Source organism: Trachinotus anak, unplaced genomic scaffold (genome assembly GCF_046630095.1).
Source record: "Trachinotus anak isolate AG129_WGS33_773 ecotype Australia unplaced genomic scaffold, CSIRO_AGI_Tana_v1 ptg000019l, whole genome shotgun sequence".
Classification (NCBI taxonomy): Eukaryota; Metazoa; Chordata; class Actinopteri; order Carangiformes; family Carangidae; genus Trachinotus; species Trachinotus anak.
In genome coordinates this window covers 24,166,515-24,182,000 of record NW_027273870.1, presented here as the reverse complement: position 1 = coordinate 24,182,000, position 15,486 = coordinate 24,166,515, and the positions used below count along the sequence as shown (strand labels likewise).

Sequence of the window (15,486 nt, the reverse complement as noted above, 5' to 3'; positions counted from 1 at the left end):
AAGACGCCAGAGGGAGTTAAACACTACAGCTACAGAGAAAGAAAAAAACCCCAGGAGACACTGAGTGAGAATCTAAATAAGTACTTTAATTTTTATTTGCAGTTTCACTGTTCAATCACAGAAAATGTATTTCTCTCACACCCAGAGAGAAAAAAAAAAAAAAACACAACTGAAGAAATGCCCACATTCATACTGTATTTAAAAACAACTGCATAAAATTATTAGGCAACTTTAACCATAATCTAAAGGGTTAGTTTACCCAAATAAGATTGGCAACAGACTGAAGACTATAGACAAAAATGACTGCACACTTCAACCTCCAGTATGATAAAGTATACACCCTGAGTTAAATACGCCAAACTCAGATACACTGATAGTATTTAATGAGTGCAGCAAAACCTGGTGGTTTTCACAGGTCATTATTATTATTTTTCTGCATAGATAGAATATATTAAAAGAGATTTAGGAAAATGATGCAGAGCACACACCAGAAATTGGAGGATAACTTGAGCATTTAACTGTACTCCTCCCCTGCTGTTAACGCTTATACTGAACTGTATGTGGCAACGTTGACCCTCCATCACTCCCTGTGAAAATAAATAATCACACAAGGGAATTATGATCACGCACATCCCGAGGCATCATTTCAAACGTTTGTTTAACACTTCCTCAGCCATCTCCTTTCCTCTGGGTGATTGGTTTTGCTTCCTTATCACATTCACATCTGCAGCTTCCTTGTAGCTTCCCCTCCTCCTCCAGCGCAGAGATCAGTTCATGGTGCCTGCCACTTAGTCATTGCAGCTGTTCCCCTTTACCTTTCGACAATGCAGTATGGAAAAGCTAAAGAGGGAGAGTAGGCAGTGGGAAGAATATATCTTTGACTTGAACCATACAACATGGATGATAAAAGATTACTCCTTTGATCTGTGTGTTTCAGAGGCTGTATAGTGGAGCGTTGTGTGTGATGAGAGTCATATGAGCAGTATTTCTGGCTCTGACACGGCACAGTAGAGCATGAAGCCCATCTGGTCCACCTGGTCCTCTGACAAGCCGCTCAGCAGATTGACAGCCGGTTTGAAGTAACTGTGTAACGCCCCTTGCTCAAGGTAGCCAATCAGCTCTGTGATACACTGCTGGAATCTCACATCCAGGCTGTTCTCGGACCAGTCGCTCTCACTGTCACTGAGGTGCAGGATGAGGTTAGCCAGCGGGGCAGCTTTGAGTGGTCGCAGGGCAGGGTTCAGTCTGCACACTGCCTTCAGGATTTTAAGCGTGTGTCTGCGGTATCCGTCGTCAGCGGCGTCGAGTTGAGCCAGATGCTGAGTTTCCCATGGGTAGAGCGACAGGTGCCAGGCATTGACCCAGGGAGAGGTGAGCTCAGGTTGAGCAGTCAGGACCGTGTCCCCCTGCCTCAGCAGAGGCAACATGGAGATGAACAGGGGTTGATCACTGCCCTCTACTTCCTCTTTTTCACTTCGAGGCCTAAAGGATTAAAACAGAAGAGCTCATTAGAAAGGACGAGCACATCAAGTTTAACAGACACGTGGTTTTACAACTTTGGCTGGGCAATACTTGATTGTTTATTGAACTTCAGTGGAATCATATCATGATGATAGGGTTAGAGTTCAATTTAACCGGTTCATATAAATGCAGAAAAGTTTCTTATTTACACATTAGAAGTTTTTTAAAAAACATTTTTATGTGATTTTGCATACATTTGCTATTTTGGGACATATCAATACTGGAAAGATGTTGTTCCTGATATCATGATATTGTTATTAATTATATTGCCTAGTCTTATTTTACAAAGACTCTCTCACAACAGCTGTTGTGTTAACTAATGAAAACCAGTAGTAGCTCATTTCCAACACTGAAAACAGCAGAGCACACACACCGAATCTCCAGTCTCAGGTCCTGTCCTCCCAGTACAGGTCTGACGAGACAGTCCATAGTGCTGCTGATTGATGGCCAGTTCACAGTTTCCATGATGGCTTTATTAAACATGTTGACAACAGCTTCTGCAGACAGGTAACCACCCACCAGGTACCTACAAGACAAAGGAGAGTGGTTTCAGAGAAAGGTTATATTTTCCAATCATGTTTCTGTTTCATATCTTCAGCCATGAAACCTCAAAATATAAAATCTATTACTGTTGCTTCAATAAAATGTGCAAAGGCTGTTGTAAAAAACTTCACCGTTTACGTTTACTCATTTACAGATGCTTCTATTCAAAGTGACTTACAAGTGGCAGACAGCACTCAACCTTCAGTACAGTAGCAAACCTAGAAGTAAGCACTAAGTGCTGAATCTGTTCAATAAGACAAAGTGCGAGGAGATCGGGTAAAGAAGTGCACAGTGAGTGTGAATTAGGCATTTTAGGGTGTGAGAGGTTTTACGAGAAGAGGTGCTCTCAGAGGAGATGAGTCATCAAGAGAATCCACAGCTGACGAGCCACATACAGTCTGGACTCAGACTGCCTTGTGTGCAGGGATAGCAATGCCAGACAACAATCAATGAAGGAACGCAGTGGCTGAGAAGGAGCATGAGACCGTATGATTGAGTTCAAGTAGATGAGTGCAGACCCAGAGGTCACTGAAGACAAGTATTAGTGACTTTAATTTGATTCAGATGGCCATCAGTAGGTCAATGAGCAGCAGAGAGACATGTGCCCTTTTAGTCTGATCGAAAACGCAGGTGCACTGTTGCATTCTGGACCATCTGTAAGGATTTCACCGTGCATGAAGAGAGATCTGCTAGAGGGGCACTGCAGTAGTCGAGGCAAGAGAAAACTATAGCCTGGTGCACTGAGTCAGGTAAGGATGATAACTTTTCATACGGTGTACAGTGCAAAACAGCTCGACTGCAAGAGAGATGTGACATGGTCAGAGAAGGAAAGCTGGTCTTTAAACATGACACCCAGGTTTCCTGCAACTTTGGTCAGGGTGAGAGATGAAGAGAGGCTTTCACTGCTGAATCTGTGTTTTTGATGATGATTTAAATCAGTGAGCGGCAGAGTGATGAAGTCTCTGTGGGCTTTATCACTGTCACCTCCTAAATAGTGAAAAAATGCCAAACACACTTTGCTACCAGCCTCTCAAATGAGAGGATTTCCTGCTTTTCTTTGTCATTTATTGTTGCAAAAAGACCATTTTTTCTGAACTTTTGGTCAAACAAAACAAGACATTTGAAGATATTACCTTCATTCAGGGTATTTTTTTGTTGTTGTTACATAGAATCTATGATTAATAGTTTGTTGCAGTTCCCCTTATAGGCATCTAAAAGTGCAGGTTCCCTGCATCTTTCCTGTCTGTGTGTGATCACCTGTCCCAGTAGCTCCGTCCTCTGGGAAAATATTCCAGATTGGCCCGTCGGACCATCCAGTGCAGCGGGTGTGTGAGCAGTGTTTGTTCTCCTGGGATTAGACTCCACAGTGAATCTTCCAGCTTTAGAGGCACCAGCAGACATGCATGATCTGCACTGACCACCTTAATGCACACATATACACACACACACATAAACAAAAACTCAGGTGGCTTGGTGAAGAACGTCACTGAGGTCAAAGAAATACTGTTAGAAATGTTTTATGAGACAGGAAAACAACGTGTTTGAGTTTGTACCTGCAGGTCATCCAGCAGAGAGCCTCCGAGGCTCATTTCTCCCAGCGGCATGTCGGGGTGACGGCTGTGCAGAAAGCCCTGGATCTCAGTGCAGATGTCCAGGGCGAGAGCCTGAGACCTCTGGACCTCAAGTGGAGATAGAGCCGCCCTCGTGTGATAGTACTGCTGCAGACGCTCCTACACACAGGAGACACAGTTTTCCAATGATACAGAGCATGAAAGGTCTTCACAGAACAAGTCGGTCACTGTTCAGGTAGACTTGTACTGTACTACATCCATGGATGTGCAACATTCAGAGAGGCAGAAAAACACTATTGCTAAAGGAACAATTCTAAACATGAAGTGAACCAAACAGTTTCTACACTTCCTCTGGGAATACACTCAGCTGTCTCCAGAGTCATATTGTGCCTCTAAGCAGACTTGAGAGCAGTGACAGGATGATGCTTGGCCTGTTAATTTGCTGCCAGGAGAAAAGCTAGTAACCAGCAGAGGAACAATATTGCGTCTATACTGCTGTTAAAGAAGCATTTATCTTATCCATCATAAAACAGGTGTGAGGAGGTGAATGGTTTTTACATGACTGGAGGGAGTCAGTGCTTCCAAACCCAAAATGCTGACACCAAAATTACTGTATAAACAGTTTTATTGAAGCCCTTCCCAAGGCAAAAGTGACGTGAGCTGAGAAGCATCTGAAAGCACTCTGCTATAGAGGAACGTACTGCTCATTCTTTTGTGGATGTTGTGCCAATCCTGAACATTACTTGTCTTTACAGAAAGAAAAGTCATTTACATCACAAGTTTTGGCTGAGAAAAATCGAATTTTCTGCTTTGTTTCAGCACTGCCCAGGATTCTTTGCAAAAGCAGAATTCCAGAGATGCAGAAAAGAAAATAAAGATGTGCAACTGTTCATAAAAGAATTGCTCAAGCTTTCTTTAAAAGGAAAAATCCCATTATTTCAAATCCCCTCATGTCCAGTCATGCGTTTGCAACCACTCTACTAAGATTTACTGAACAAATTATTTCATGTAATGACTACAGAACAATCCATGACCTTTCTGTTCATGTGAGTGTTCTGCACACCAGCACAAAGCTGTTTCATGCTTGTTTGACTTCTTCCACACAATACACTGTATTTTGATTATTCACAGCTCTTGGGGCTCTGTGTGGCCTTACCAGTGAATAACAATGCGTAACCCCTAAGCAGTGTGCTTTGCAAAACATGTCACATATGCATAAATGAATGAGCCAACAGTGAGCAGAGCTCTTACAGCAGCTGGTGGGACTGAATGCATAATCTGTCCAGCTTCAAGAGCTCAGAGCTGAATTGTCAGAGTGTACCTGCAAACTGAGGACGCACAGCCGGAGCCTCTTGGACTTGGACTCAGGTTTAGACACTTCCAGAGAGGACATCTCAGGTTGTTGGCACAGGTCAGCTGATTGAGACAGATGTTAAAACAGCTGTTTATCTGAGAGTTACAATGCTGATTAGAATATATGCTTTCAAAATGTTTTGTATTTGTGATATCTTTTGTGGGAGACTGTCTTAACACTTTCACTTGCTGAGGTGTAGTCAATACCTTTCTGTTGTCTGGTTGCCTTGGCAACATGTTTCATCACCACACCCTCTAAGCCCTTCTTGATCAGTGTGGGGGAAGCTGAGACCAAACTCAACTCCTCCCAACTCTCAGCCATCTTCTGCTCCACCTTTTCATCGTCGGCTGCACGGCCTGCGCGCTCTATCAACTGAACACAGAAATACAACTCATCATGCACTGCAGCAGACAGTACGCTGTCTTAACCTGCAGGCAAACTGATTTAAGTTCAAGAGGCAGAAAGAAAGGAACTTCCGACTGTGTTTTAGTCCATTAACTACAAATGACATATTTTACATCACTATTGACCATTTTCAAAAGTGTTATATATACTGCTACCTGCTGACAGCAGAAAGTCTTCATTCATTCCACTACCATACAAAAATCAACTTACAGAAAGGTACAACTTGTTGGAGGTGTTTTAGGTACTTTTTTTACTGTGAGCATTTTGCTGCCTTCATTTTATTTGTCCACTTTAGATTGAAGTTAGTTGATCTTGTCAGTTGCCAAACAGTGATAAATGTAACACAAAACGCTGAAACTCTCTTATCCTGCCTCCAAGATAAACAGATAAATACAGCTGATTATTTGCCAGTAGTCCATAGGTTGTTCCCGTTACTTTCAGCTATGGAGCTGAATGCCTGCGAAGTTGGCTTAATTCATTTTGAACCACAAGGTGGGACCCTCTCTTCTACTGCTTATTGATTGTTCAGCTGTCAGGAGCCACACAGGAGAGACGCTCCGTGGTACACTTTGATTTTATTACCACACTATGACCAGGACGCACACGATATTTCTTTGATTCAGTGTGAAAATCTGAGGTTTTCACATCACAATTTGTGAACAAAGACACTAAAATGGGCCGTGAAATTTTGGCTGCTTAGTGTGGGACAGCTGCTCTGCAAGGGTGCAGGACTATACTGTACCTGGGTATGCAGTGTGACCTTATGGTAGGTAAGGTCTATTATAATAAATAAGTAATAATCTTGATTGATTATCTATGAAAATGAAAAAATATCTATAGATAAGGAGTAGCTGGAACGAGAAGTGCACAACAAATTTAAGTAAAGAAAAATGTACCGAAACTTTTTCTTGCGAGTGGGAATTTTTGCAGTAATTCATGTCTCTAAAATACCGATGAATCTTCCATATTCAGAGGAAGAATGCATGTGAACGACTCACTGATGTGGTACTAACAACCTCAAAAACACTCACCCGTTTCACTGCCAGTGTAGCAATTCCTAGCAGGGCTGCCCCACCAACTCCCAGAACCAGCCGGGCATTAGACAGCAAGAAGTCAATTACCATGGCAATGCCATCCTCTCCCCGCCTCCGACTACCCTGGAAGTTCATTGCTTCCTTTTCTTTGTGGTTAGCCTTGTGAAGAGAGAGTGCATAAGTTGAAGGCAGCAGAAAGTAACAAAAGACATGACAGTCAGGCAGGGGTGAAATGAACTTTACCTGCAGCATATTTTATCTTGTACTTTTAGAAATCATCATGGGCAACTGCACTTCTGCATGAATGTTATAAAGTCAGAATAATGCATTAGAGGAACTGACATAAAATCTAATTTAAAAATTCAATATTGCATTGAATCTTCCCATCAGCATGATATTAAAACACGCACAGACAGGTGACAAATCTGGATAAATAAGTGGAGAAATGCAACAAACGTGAATGCTTTTTATACAGGGCACAAGGGGTAACTGAATGGTTGGGTTAATGTGAAAATGATGTGAATCTTTATGGCCTTCACTGTCAAAAGCTCCAAACCCTGATGAATCTTATTTTCAAAAGCAAGAAGCTCACAGGATAATGTATTCCACTTATAAAAAGGGGGTTGGATACCATGCTGCGGGCTTGTTTCTCTTGGCTGCTTCTGTGTCTGAGAAAGACAGTTTCTCAAGTTGAAACCATGGTTTTGTGAAGAGCTCTTTCTCACCGCAGATATTCTGACGTCATAGCAGGGAAATCACAGGTGTAATTAACAGCATTAGCAATGGCTCAGTTTCAGTGTGTCTCATTAAGCATTCAGCCAAATGGAAGGCAGCCATCTTTAATGTTATCAAATACACCTGTGATGTTGTTTCAGGGCCATGTCAAAATGTCTATGGTGACAAGGGCCTATTGTTAGAAGAGCTGCCTGTCTAACTAGAGGGCCTGTGGTCAAGGGGAGTATGAAACTGCAGCAGCGGAGTATGTTTCTAAAAACTAAAGCCATGTGTGAGGTTATTACTGATGGGAAACAACATTTTAATTTGGTCTGAGTTGAAAACTGTGAACTGATTATTTTAAGCCTACTAACCTCTGGAACAAACACATACAGTATGTGTGATTCCGGTTCTTTTATTTTGCACAAATGTGAACATGTGCGCTGTGCTTATTATATTTAGCGGCTGTCACCTGAGACCTAGAAATAGCCACAGGACATCTCTCCAAGCCGTTCCAACAGAATGCGTGTCTGCTCTCCTTGCCAGAGGTACAGGGTCCCAAGAATGGAGACGTGCTCTATTTATAGACCCAATACATGCCCAAGTCACACCGGATGGGTCATATTACAACCTTCCTTGTCAAGTTACAGCACAACAAATGTTTGCAGCACATACAGTACAGAGGTGGTACATTCAACGTCAGAGCAGAGTTCACTTTTCTATTTAATCTTAGTTATATTATCATCAGGGAAAAGGCAAAGAACACCTTATGTTGACAGATGTTACCCAACACTGGTTGAGCTGATTGTAGCTGCAAACAGAGCAACTGATAAACATATAGATCAGTCGGTCAGTAATGCTCTTGCCCAATATACGTGTTGCTGTTTCCAGCCTGCACAGCATTTTATCTTAAAATATACCAAATACCTCAGTACAGCAGTGACAAACTTACAGTGTTATCAGCATCACACTCTACAAGGTTGTTACTGTCAGTGAGGGGACAGGTAGCCTCGCTATGTGGGACAGTAATAGAGGAATCATACATAACATGATCTTTAGAATAATTGATCTTGTGTTTGTGGTAGGCTAAACTGCACTAGTGCTGCAACAATGAAATCAAAGCAAATCAAATGTTGTCACATCACAATTACACCAACAAAGTGGAGTGAGGCAGGTTTAACACAATAAACTTTTTAAAAAATGGTGAAATTTTAATATCAAGTATAAACTATAGAAAAATATATATTCATGTAGCAGCATGATGGCACGATTGATACCTGTATTCTGTGTGTATATGTGTACAACGGTATACAACAATAAAGTGTAAGTTGTACAACTGTGAGCTGTGAATAGGCAGAAGTTGACTGGTGGAGTATGAAAGCTAAATTATTAATAATAATAATGATAATTAATTGATCAGTCAATCGTTAATAGTAACAGGCAACCAGTTTGATAATCGATTGGACGTTTCATACATTTTTTTAAGCAAAAATAATAAAAAGTAATCTGATTTTAGCCTCTCAAATGAGAGACTTTTCTGCTTTTCATCATCATAATACAGTGTTTACTAAATTCATTTTCAAGGTTCTGGGCTTTTGTTTGAAAACAAGATCTGTGAAGACCTCACTTTAGCATTTGGGAAGTTTTAATGGGTATTTTCTCACCATTTTAAAACTATACTATATACGATGAATGTGAAAAGTTGTCGTTAGATGCAGCCCTTCACTGTGCAGACCAAAGGTGGAGGCACTGCGATACAACAAGGTCCTACTGGGACCTTAAACAGCTGATTTTTATTTATTTTAATTTTTTTTCAGCTTATTTAGAAATAGAAACACGCCACCCTCCTGACTGGACTGCTGTCATGCTCCGCTTCACAGATTTACCTTAACATTCACCTCATTTCCCTTGTGATGCTAACGCCTCCTCTCCTGTATTTCCACAGAGGCTAACGTCTACAGATGTAACGCCAGAGATGTGTAACATTACAATTAGTAACGTAACACGACAGATGTACATCCAGCTAGCCAGTATGGCCAGTCTGCCAATTTAATGTCAGGTATTTTAAGCATGAAGATGAGCAGCAGAAAAAAAAGACGACTGGTTGCCAACACCTGCGAGCAGCTAACGCCAGCTAGAGAAACTGGGCAGCTAGTTGGTTAGCTACATTAGCAGTCAGTGACAGCTCTCTCTTCACTCCACTGGTGAAGGTACTTACCACTCAGTGCGGAGAAGGACACAGCAGTCTGACCCCAAACCATTAGCATTTGTTAAAAAAAACTGTCTTTCTTATCCTTTTTCATCAACAAAGCGTATTATCTGTCGCTCACTGCCATAGGTTAAATATAGCTCAACCAGCTAGCTAACAGCTGCTGTCTTCTTCTTCTTCCTTTTAATTGCCGTTGGAGCTCAACGTTAAAGTGCAGCAGCGCCCCCAGCACCTACTATCTAACTAAGACAATATGATCTTATTATTTTTTTATTTCTTGAAAGTTTTCCTGGACAGAACCATGTAGCCTGGTACTATTTAAAGAAAAAAAAAACAATAGAGACAAAGCTCTGAAGCTGTAGTGTTGAGTTTGTTATTGGCTTCAAGATGAACTTCCATGAAAGAAATCACCCAATGATGATTAACTCAATCACTCACTCAATTAAACCTCAATGAACATTAAAAAAATCATTCATTTATTATTGGAACTAGGAAAATTCCTAATTCATTCTGAATTATTTGTTTGTTTGTTGCATGTGTAGCCCACCCACTGTCCTCTGAATAAAGGTTGTGCTATCTTAACATCAGCTTTTTTCAAAACATGCTGCCAATAAGATTGCCAGTCTTTCTATGTCATTTTTCTTCCTACATAGCCAGGACCCAGGATGTTATAATAGCTCTCTAGCTAAAGCCAAATCTATCTATTTATAGTTGTTCTTTTATTCTTGTTTTATTCAACACACAAAGTAGAATGTGAAGCCGTTCTCTTCTTCCCTTATATTTTTCTTTTATTTCTGACTGCTGTTTACTGTGAAATCGTTAAATTAAAAATGAAACTCTGAGATTTGTTTCCGATGTTTTATAGGTAATTACTTAGGAGACTATACTACTTTATGATTGTGCAATTGAAAATATATAAAAGAAAACAACACAATATTACGCAACTGAGAGAAAATCATAAGATTTAATTGTAAAGATCCCAACACAAACTGTCTTCCTCACTTTTGTGGAAATTTCATATATTAATATTAATTCACCAATAAAGGATGCTATAGATAGAAACTGTGACTGACACTGCTCTACTGCAAGTTCAGCAGTAAGCTGCTCAAAATGGTCTACAACAATGGCAAAACATTTAGTTTATTAAGTGAGTCTCCATTCACGTAAAATTTCAGCTGTTAGAAGAAAAAAGAAAACTGAACTTTTTCAGTCAGTGCAGTGGGTTTGAGCCGAGGCTTATGATTTGTGAAATTTGTGATTGATCTGGAGATCCAGGTGACCCAACCAGACAGAAAACCTGTAACATGCCAGCGATAATATACAGTATATACTTGTCAATTGTTTAAGGGAAATTATATTGTAACAGAAAAACATACCTGACACTGCTTACATGTTTTAATCAGATTATAAAATGCATCCAATGTGTGAGAAAACTTAAATATGTATCTTAATGGTTCCTTTGCTGCTGGCAATAGAAGAAACACTGATGTGTTGTTCCTGTGCCTGATCCTTCAACAGCCAGCTTGGTAATGGGATAACCGTGCTGTAATGAATGGCAAATCAACTCTGTGGAGACAACTTCAGCTTTATTCCAATCAGCCAGCACCATCTAGTCAAAAATGTGAAACCACCCAATTAAACCACCCAATGTGCCACCACTGCCCACTGTCAGGAGAACTCCAGTATTGACCATTAGTTTTCTAACTTTTTCTAACATGTTCAAGTTCACAACTGGAGCAGAGCTTCAGAAAACCATGAACACCACTCCCCCTGTTTTTAGAAAGTAACTTCTCCTCTGAACAGAGGGTATTTTTGTTCATGTGCGACTCCAAACTAACCTAGCATTCAGCTAATGAGTACCTCTGACTGGGAGCAAGAAACAAATTTATCTGTGTTTACACAGCAAACCACAAGGACAAATACATCTGGAAATTGGGTTTCTTCCTAGCCACGTGTTAAGACCAAAGTTAAACAAGACATAATAGGATTGCCTTTGCTCAAATTAAGTTCCGACTGACCCAAATATCACCCAATTTGAATGAGGAAAAATTAGATTTAATAGAGAACAGCAATAACATGGTGTGTCACTATATATAAGGTCAAGCCACTTCAGACTGAAACAAGAGTGTAAAACAAGGCCTGAGTATTTCATCACTCCATACAGCATCAGTTTAGTTGATACACCATATTGTGACTTTCACCAAGAGGAGCTACGTGGCTGAATCAAATCATAACACAGAAAGCATGATTCTTCGGACATCTGCCGGTTGATGCAACTTAAATTGCAACAGAGAGGCTGAAGTGAACAAACAGCAAAGATCTGGGATGGCACAGTAAGGAAGTATGGATCAAAAATGTAGGTGCAACAAAAAAATAATAGTTTCAATCTGCATAAAAGTTCCCCCAATCAAAGACTATACAAATGTATTGTACATTATAACAAGTTAGATTACAGCTCCGGTTTTTCTTTTGTACAAGTCCATACGTACATCTTCCTTTTAGCTCTCAAGGTCTGTACATCTTGGTTACAAAAAATACATGCCATTTTGAAGTACCTATGAACAAAGAAACAAAAAAAAAATTTAATTTAAGGTAACTGAACAGTTTAACAACAGAGCTTAACTGTAGTAAGTAACTTGAAGTTCTATAATGTGCAGCAGAGACGCCAGCTTCGTCTGCCAAAAACAAATATACACTCAAACTGATCCAGACTCAAATCAAAATGCAGACGGCATGATGACGGTGCTCCTTGTGCCACACAGAAACTGGAGCGAGAAAATGATGTCTGATCAAAGAATGTTACAATACTGAAATACATAAAAGAACGGGTATATCTATCGGTGTATGTGTGTGAGCGAGCAGTGCTCAATGACGTCTCATTTTCACTTTGCGTCCTGAACTCTCCCGGTGTTTGTCGTAGTCCTGACCACGCCTCCAGTAGTTCTCTGTGCTGCCGCCGTGACGACTATGACGGGAGAGCGAAGGATGTCTGTTCTCCTCTTTATCCATCTCCAGAACCCTCGGCCTAGTGGAGGTGGGAGACAGAGAGACATCGAGTCAGATTGGGATCATCACTTATCACATGTTGACTGTGCACTGCTGCTTCATTATTTTGGTAATTGTTGATGGTAATGTTAATTGTTTTAGGAGTAAAATGTTGCAGTATTTGTTTCTGTTTAAGTTAATTAGTCTGGAGAGCGACAGAGTTTTTTTTTGACTCAGTTGAGAAAAGTGAATCATGTTAGCTTTTCCTTTTTTTTTTTTTTTTCTTTTGAGGATTTATTTCACACCACACTCAATTTTACATGGACAAAGTCAGTAGTGTTCATTTAGAAAACAGAAGATCACAGCAACATGTTTATTTGTTATTCTACAGCTGTATGATGTCATTTTTCCACCCTATAGGTTGCTGAGATGATTTCCTACCATCCAGTGAGTTTATAGTTTCAACTGCTTCCAACAACAACAAAAAAGGCGGCTCTGTGACTGAAATGTCCCAGTTTTACGAGAGAATCACACTGGACCATGATTTTTACTAGCCAACACTGAACTCCCTGGATCCAAATAATACTCAGGTTAACCTTTCCAGCGTCCCATTCTACTTCTGCAGATTTTCAGCTCTGCATGTCACTATGACTAATACCAAAACAGGATCTAAGTGATGTGTCATAACCATCAATAGAGAAAATATGTTTATGCGTTTAAGTGTCAAATGCATCATTGATGGTGGTGTTGGTGTCCTCTCTCTGTTTGTTGGATATCTATCTGTTTTGGACAAAGTCTACTTATTTTCAGGTGTATTGTGGACTGGGTCTGACTGTCCTCAGTCCCTCACCAGGTCAGAGCTCTCTCTTTTAAATTGATTTATGCACATTGGGTAGTTTTTCCATGGTTGTATATATAATGAACGAACAGGGTGTAGAACATGCACATCCAAAAAAAACCTCTCATAGGTGCTAGATCAAAGGATCCGCACACTGCCGGGAGCTGTCAGTACAGTGTGTAGATCATTTCTGATTCTTGCCTTTACATTTCTGTTGGACCCATGAATACAGACACGCTGGAGTGTCTGTATATGGGGGTGTATACCTGTGAGCTGCATCAGGGTCTGCTTTGCGATGAGAGCGTTTGGCTTTTAGAGGAGCGGGTCTCTCTGCAGGGGAAGAGCTTAAAGGGCTGTCAGAGTCCAGTCGAGGAGCATCGGGTCTGGTCCTGCCAAACAGAGGAGGGGCCACAAGTAGAGACACATGGTTTAGGGCAAGGTTGCATAAAACATAGCCATATCTTTAGAATTACAGTGTGCTGACTCACTTTCTAAGGATGATGACGGCCCGCCGTTCCTTGATGTCTTGGGGCCGGATACAATGAGTGATGTCATCTGCAGCGTAGCCACTGAGAGAGAGAGAGAGAGAGAGAAAGCTTTTAGTGACAACAACTTCAGGTCTAAGCAGCTGCAGAACAAACAACAATTCAATCAGTGCAAACAGTCAAAATCACCTGAGTACTGTGACACTGCCTCTCCTCACAGGCAGGACAAACACAGGCTCTGACACCCGGATTGGTTTGAACTGGAAGCGGCAGCCGAAGCAAAGTGCACTGTCACTGAAGAAGGACACTGAGACAATGGGCCGTGCAAAGATGTGCAGAGGGTCTACATGTGACACGATGCAGCCACCTGGCTGGTAATCATTGATGACTGCACTGTTGACAAACCCTTCCGGGATCACTCCATTCGACACCAGCCGCTTGATCACCAGCTCATGCACCCAGCTCGGTATCTCATCCACCTCTCCTTTGCGGTACAACCTTTCCTGACCCGGTCCACGCTTCTCCAGCTGGGCTCCATACGTGTACCCCTCCCCGAAGAAGTACTTGTTACGGAGGGGCGCTCTGTCCACAGTATGCTCTCGGTAAAGTCCAGCCTCCCCCTTGGCCACCACCTCGTCGATCTTCTCCTCGATGAGAGCGCACTCCTCCGGTGTGAAGATGCTCTTCTGCAGGATGCTGCTCCTCACCCGGCGGGCCTCCTGCTCCCGGAGCTCCGCGCTGTCGTCGCTGTACTCGCATTCATCGTCGTCAGACTCCCGATACTTGCGCTTTCGACCTTTTCCGCTGCCGTTCGTCCCGTCCACGTATTTATTTTTGTGCTCGTCTCTGTGTGGTGTCATGGATTTCAGCTTCTCCCTCAGGTCAGAGTATCCGCTGGCTGCCATGTCAGCCAAAACAATATGCCTGGTGTAATGCGACGTGAGCTCCTAGCTAACAAATAGCATGTATCAGCGCTGCATTTCGACCCCGCTTTCACTGGATCTGGTCCGGACTGGATGTCAAAGTGAGTGCTGGATGATGGATGTCGCTATCTTACGGGACAGCTCACTCTCATTCACTGCGGTATCCAGCGCACAAAAGTAGCTAACATGAGCTAAGTCGCTCCGCCGCCCCCGTCTGTGCACTTAAACAGTAAAACTTAGGAAGCCGTAGATGATATTTACCGGTCTGTTATAAATTAGCACAGCTCTGATAAACACTGCGTCAACACTACTACACGCTCAGCTAACGGAGAGGCTAACGGGAGCTAGCCGAGCTGCTAGCTAGCTACACTAGCCTGGCTTGGTCTGTCCGTCGCCGCCTGTAAATACCGACAAACCACGCAGCAACATTTCACATGTCACCGCTGAATTCAAACTGCACCGGAGACGTTTCCACTGAGGTTTCTAGAGTCCGGGAAAAAACATTGTTATCTCGGCACAGGGCTCGACCACGGTTAGTTTACACCATCATGACCCGTCTCCATGAAAATCGCTGAAAATAAACTCGTGTAACCTGCCAGACATCTGCGCATGCCCAGTAGTGACCTGCCAGTTTGGGGAGGGGCTATCATGTGTCCTGGACGTCCATAGGAGGACACAAAAACCCAGTTTGGGCGTCTTGAGGGGACATGCCAGACTACTGCTAATTTTGTCCCACTAACCTCTCATTTACCTCCATAATAAACTGCCCATGTGGTGTTTCTTTAGTCTCCAAAGTATATGGGGTGTGATAAGTGTTAACTTTGGGGTTTGATAATTTACAGAAAACTGGATGAAGTTACTGTTACTGCTTGCAATATTTCAAAATTTGCTCACTGGTCAGGTT

At 41.9% G+C, this 15,486-nt stretch overlaps 2 protein-coding genes across 2 annotated transcripts; both read right to left on the bottom strand.

The window, feature by feature from the left end:
• Nucleotides 1–65: 65 nt before the first annotated feature.
• mief2 (mitochondrial elongation factor 2) lies at nt 66–9,541 on the bottom strand. The gene is made up of 8 exons (XM_071503318.1): nt 9,361–9,541; nt 6,426–6,587; nt 5,196–5,361; nt 4,957–5,051; nt 3,618–3,794; nt 3,322–3,485; nt 1,895–2,047; nt 66–1,482 (listed from the first exon to the last, which is right to left on the bottom strand). The coding sequence occupies exons 2-8, from the start codon at nt 6,561–6,563 to the stop codon at nt 972–974; spliced, it is 1,404 nt and encodes a 467-aa protein (XP_071359419.1). The 5' UTR covers nt 6,564–6,587; nt 9,361–9,541; the 3' UTR covers nt 66–971.
• Nucleotides 9,542–10,920: 1,379 nt separating this feature from the next.
• On the bottom strand, nt 10,921–15,183 carry alkbh5 (alkB homolog 5, RNA demethylase). The gene is made up of 4 exons (XM_071503319.1): nt 13,849–15,183; nt 13,663–13,743; nt 13,441–13,563; nt 10,921–12,376 (listed from the first exon to the last, which is right to left on the bottom strand). The coding sequence occupies exons 1-4, from the start codon at nt 14,562–14,564 to the stop codon at nt 12,217–12,219; spliced, it is 1,080 nt and encodes a 359-aa protein (XP_071359420.1). The 5' UTR covers nt 14,565–15,183; the 3' UTR covers nt 10,921–12,216.
• Between the last annotated feature and the right edge of the window lie 303 nt (nt 15,184–15,486).

Coding starts and splice junctions, on each gene's coding strand:
- alkbh5 (XM_071503319.1), bottom strand. CDS start 14,564: ATGGCAGCCAGCGGATACTCTGACCTGAGGGAGAAGCTGAAATCCATG. Junction 13,744..13,848: donor GGCAGTGTCACAGTACTCAG/GTGATTTTGACT, acceptor TCTCTCTCTCAG/TGGCTACGCTGCAGATGACA. Junction 12,377..13,440: donor GACCCTGATGCAGCTCACAG/GTATACACCCCC, acceptor CACCTCCACTAG/GCCGAGGGTTCTGGAGATGG.
- mief2 (XM_071503318.1), bottom strand. CDS start 6,563: ATGAACTTCCAGGGTAGTCGGAGGCGGGGAGAGGATGGCATTGCCATG. Junction 5,052..5,195: donor GGCAACCAGACAACAGAAAG/GTATTGACTACA, acceptor TGTCTCAATCAG/CTGACCTGTGCCAACAACCT. Junction 3,795..4,956: donor TGTGCGTCCTCAGTTTGCAG/GTACACTCTGAC, acceptor TCCTGTGTGTAG/GAGCGTCTGCAGCAGTACTA.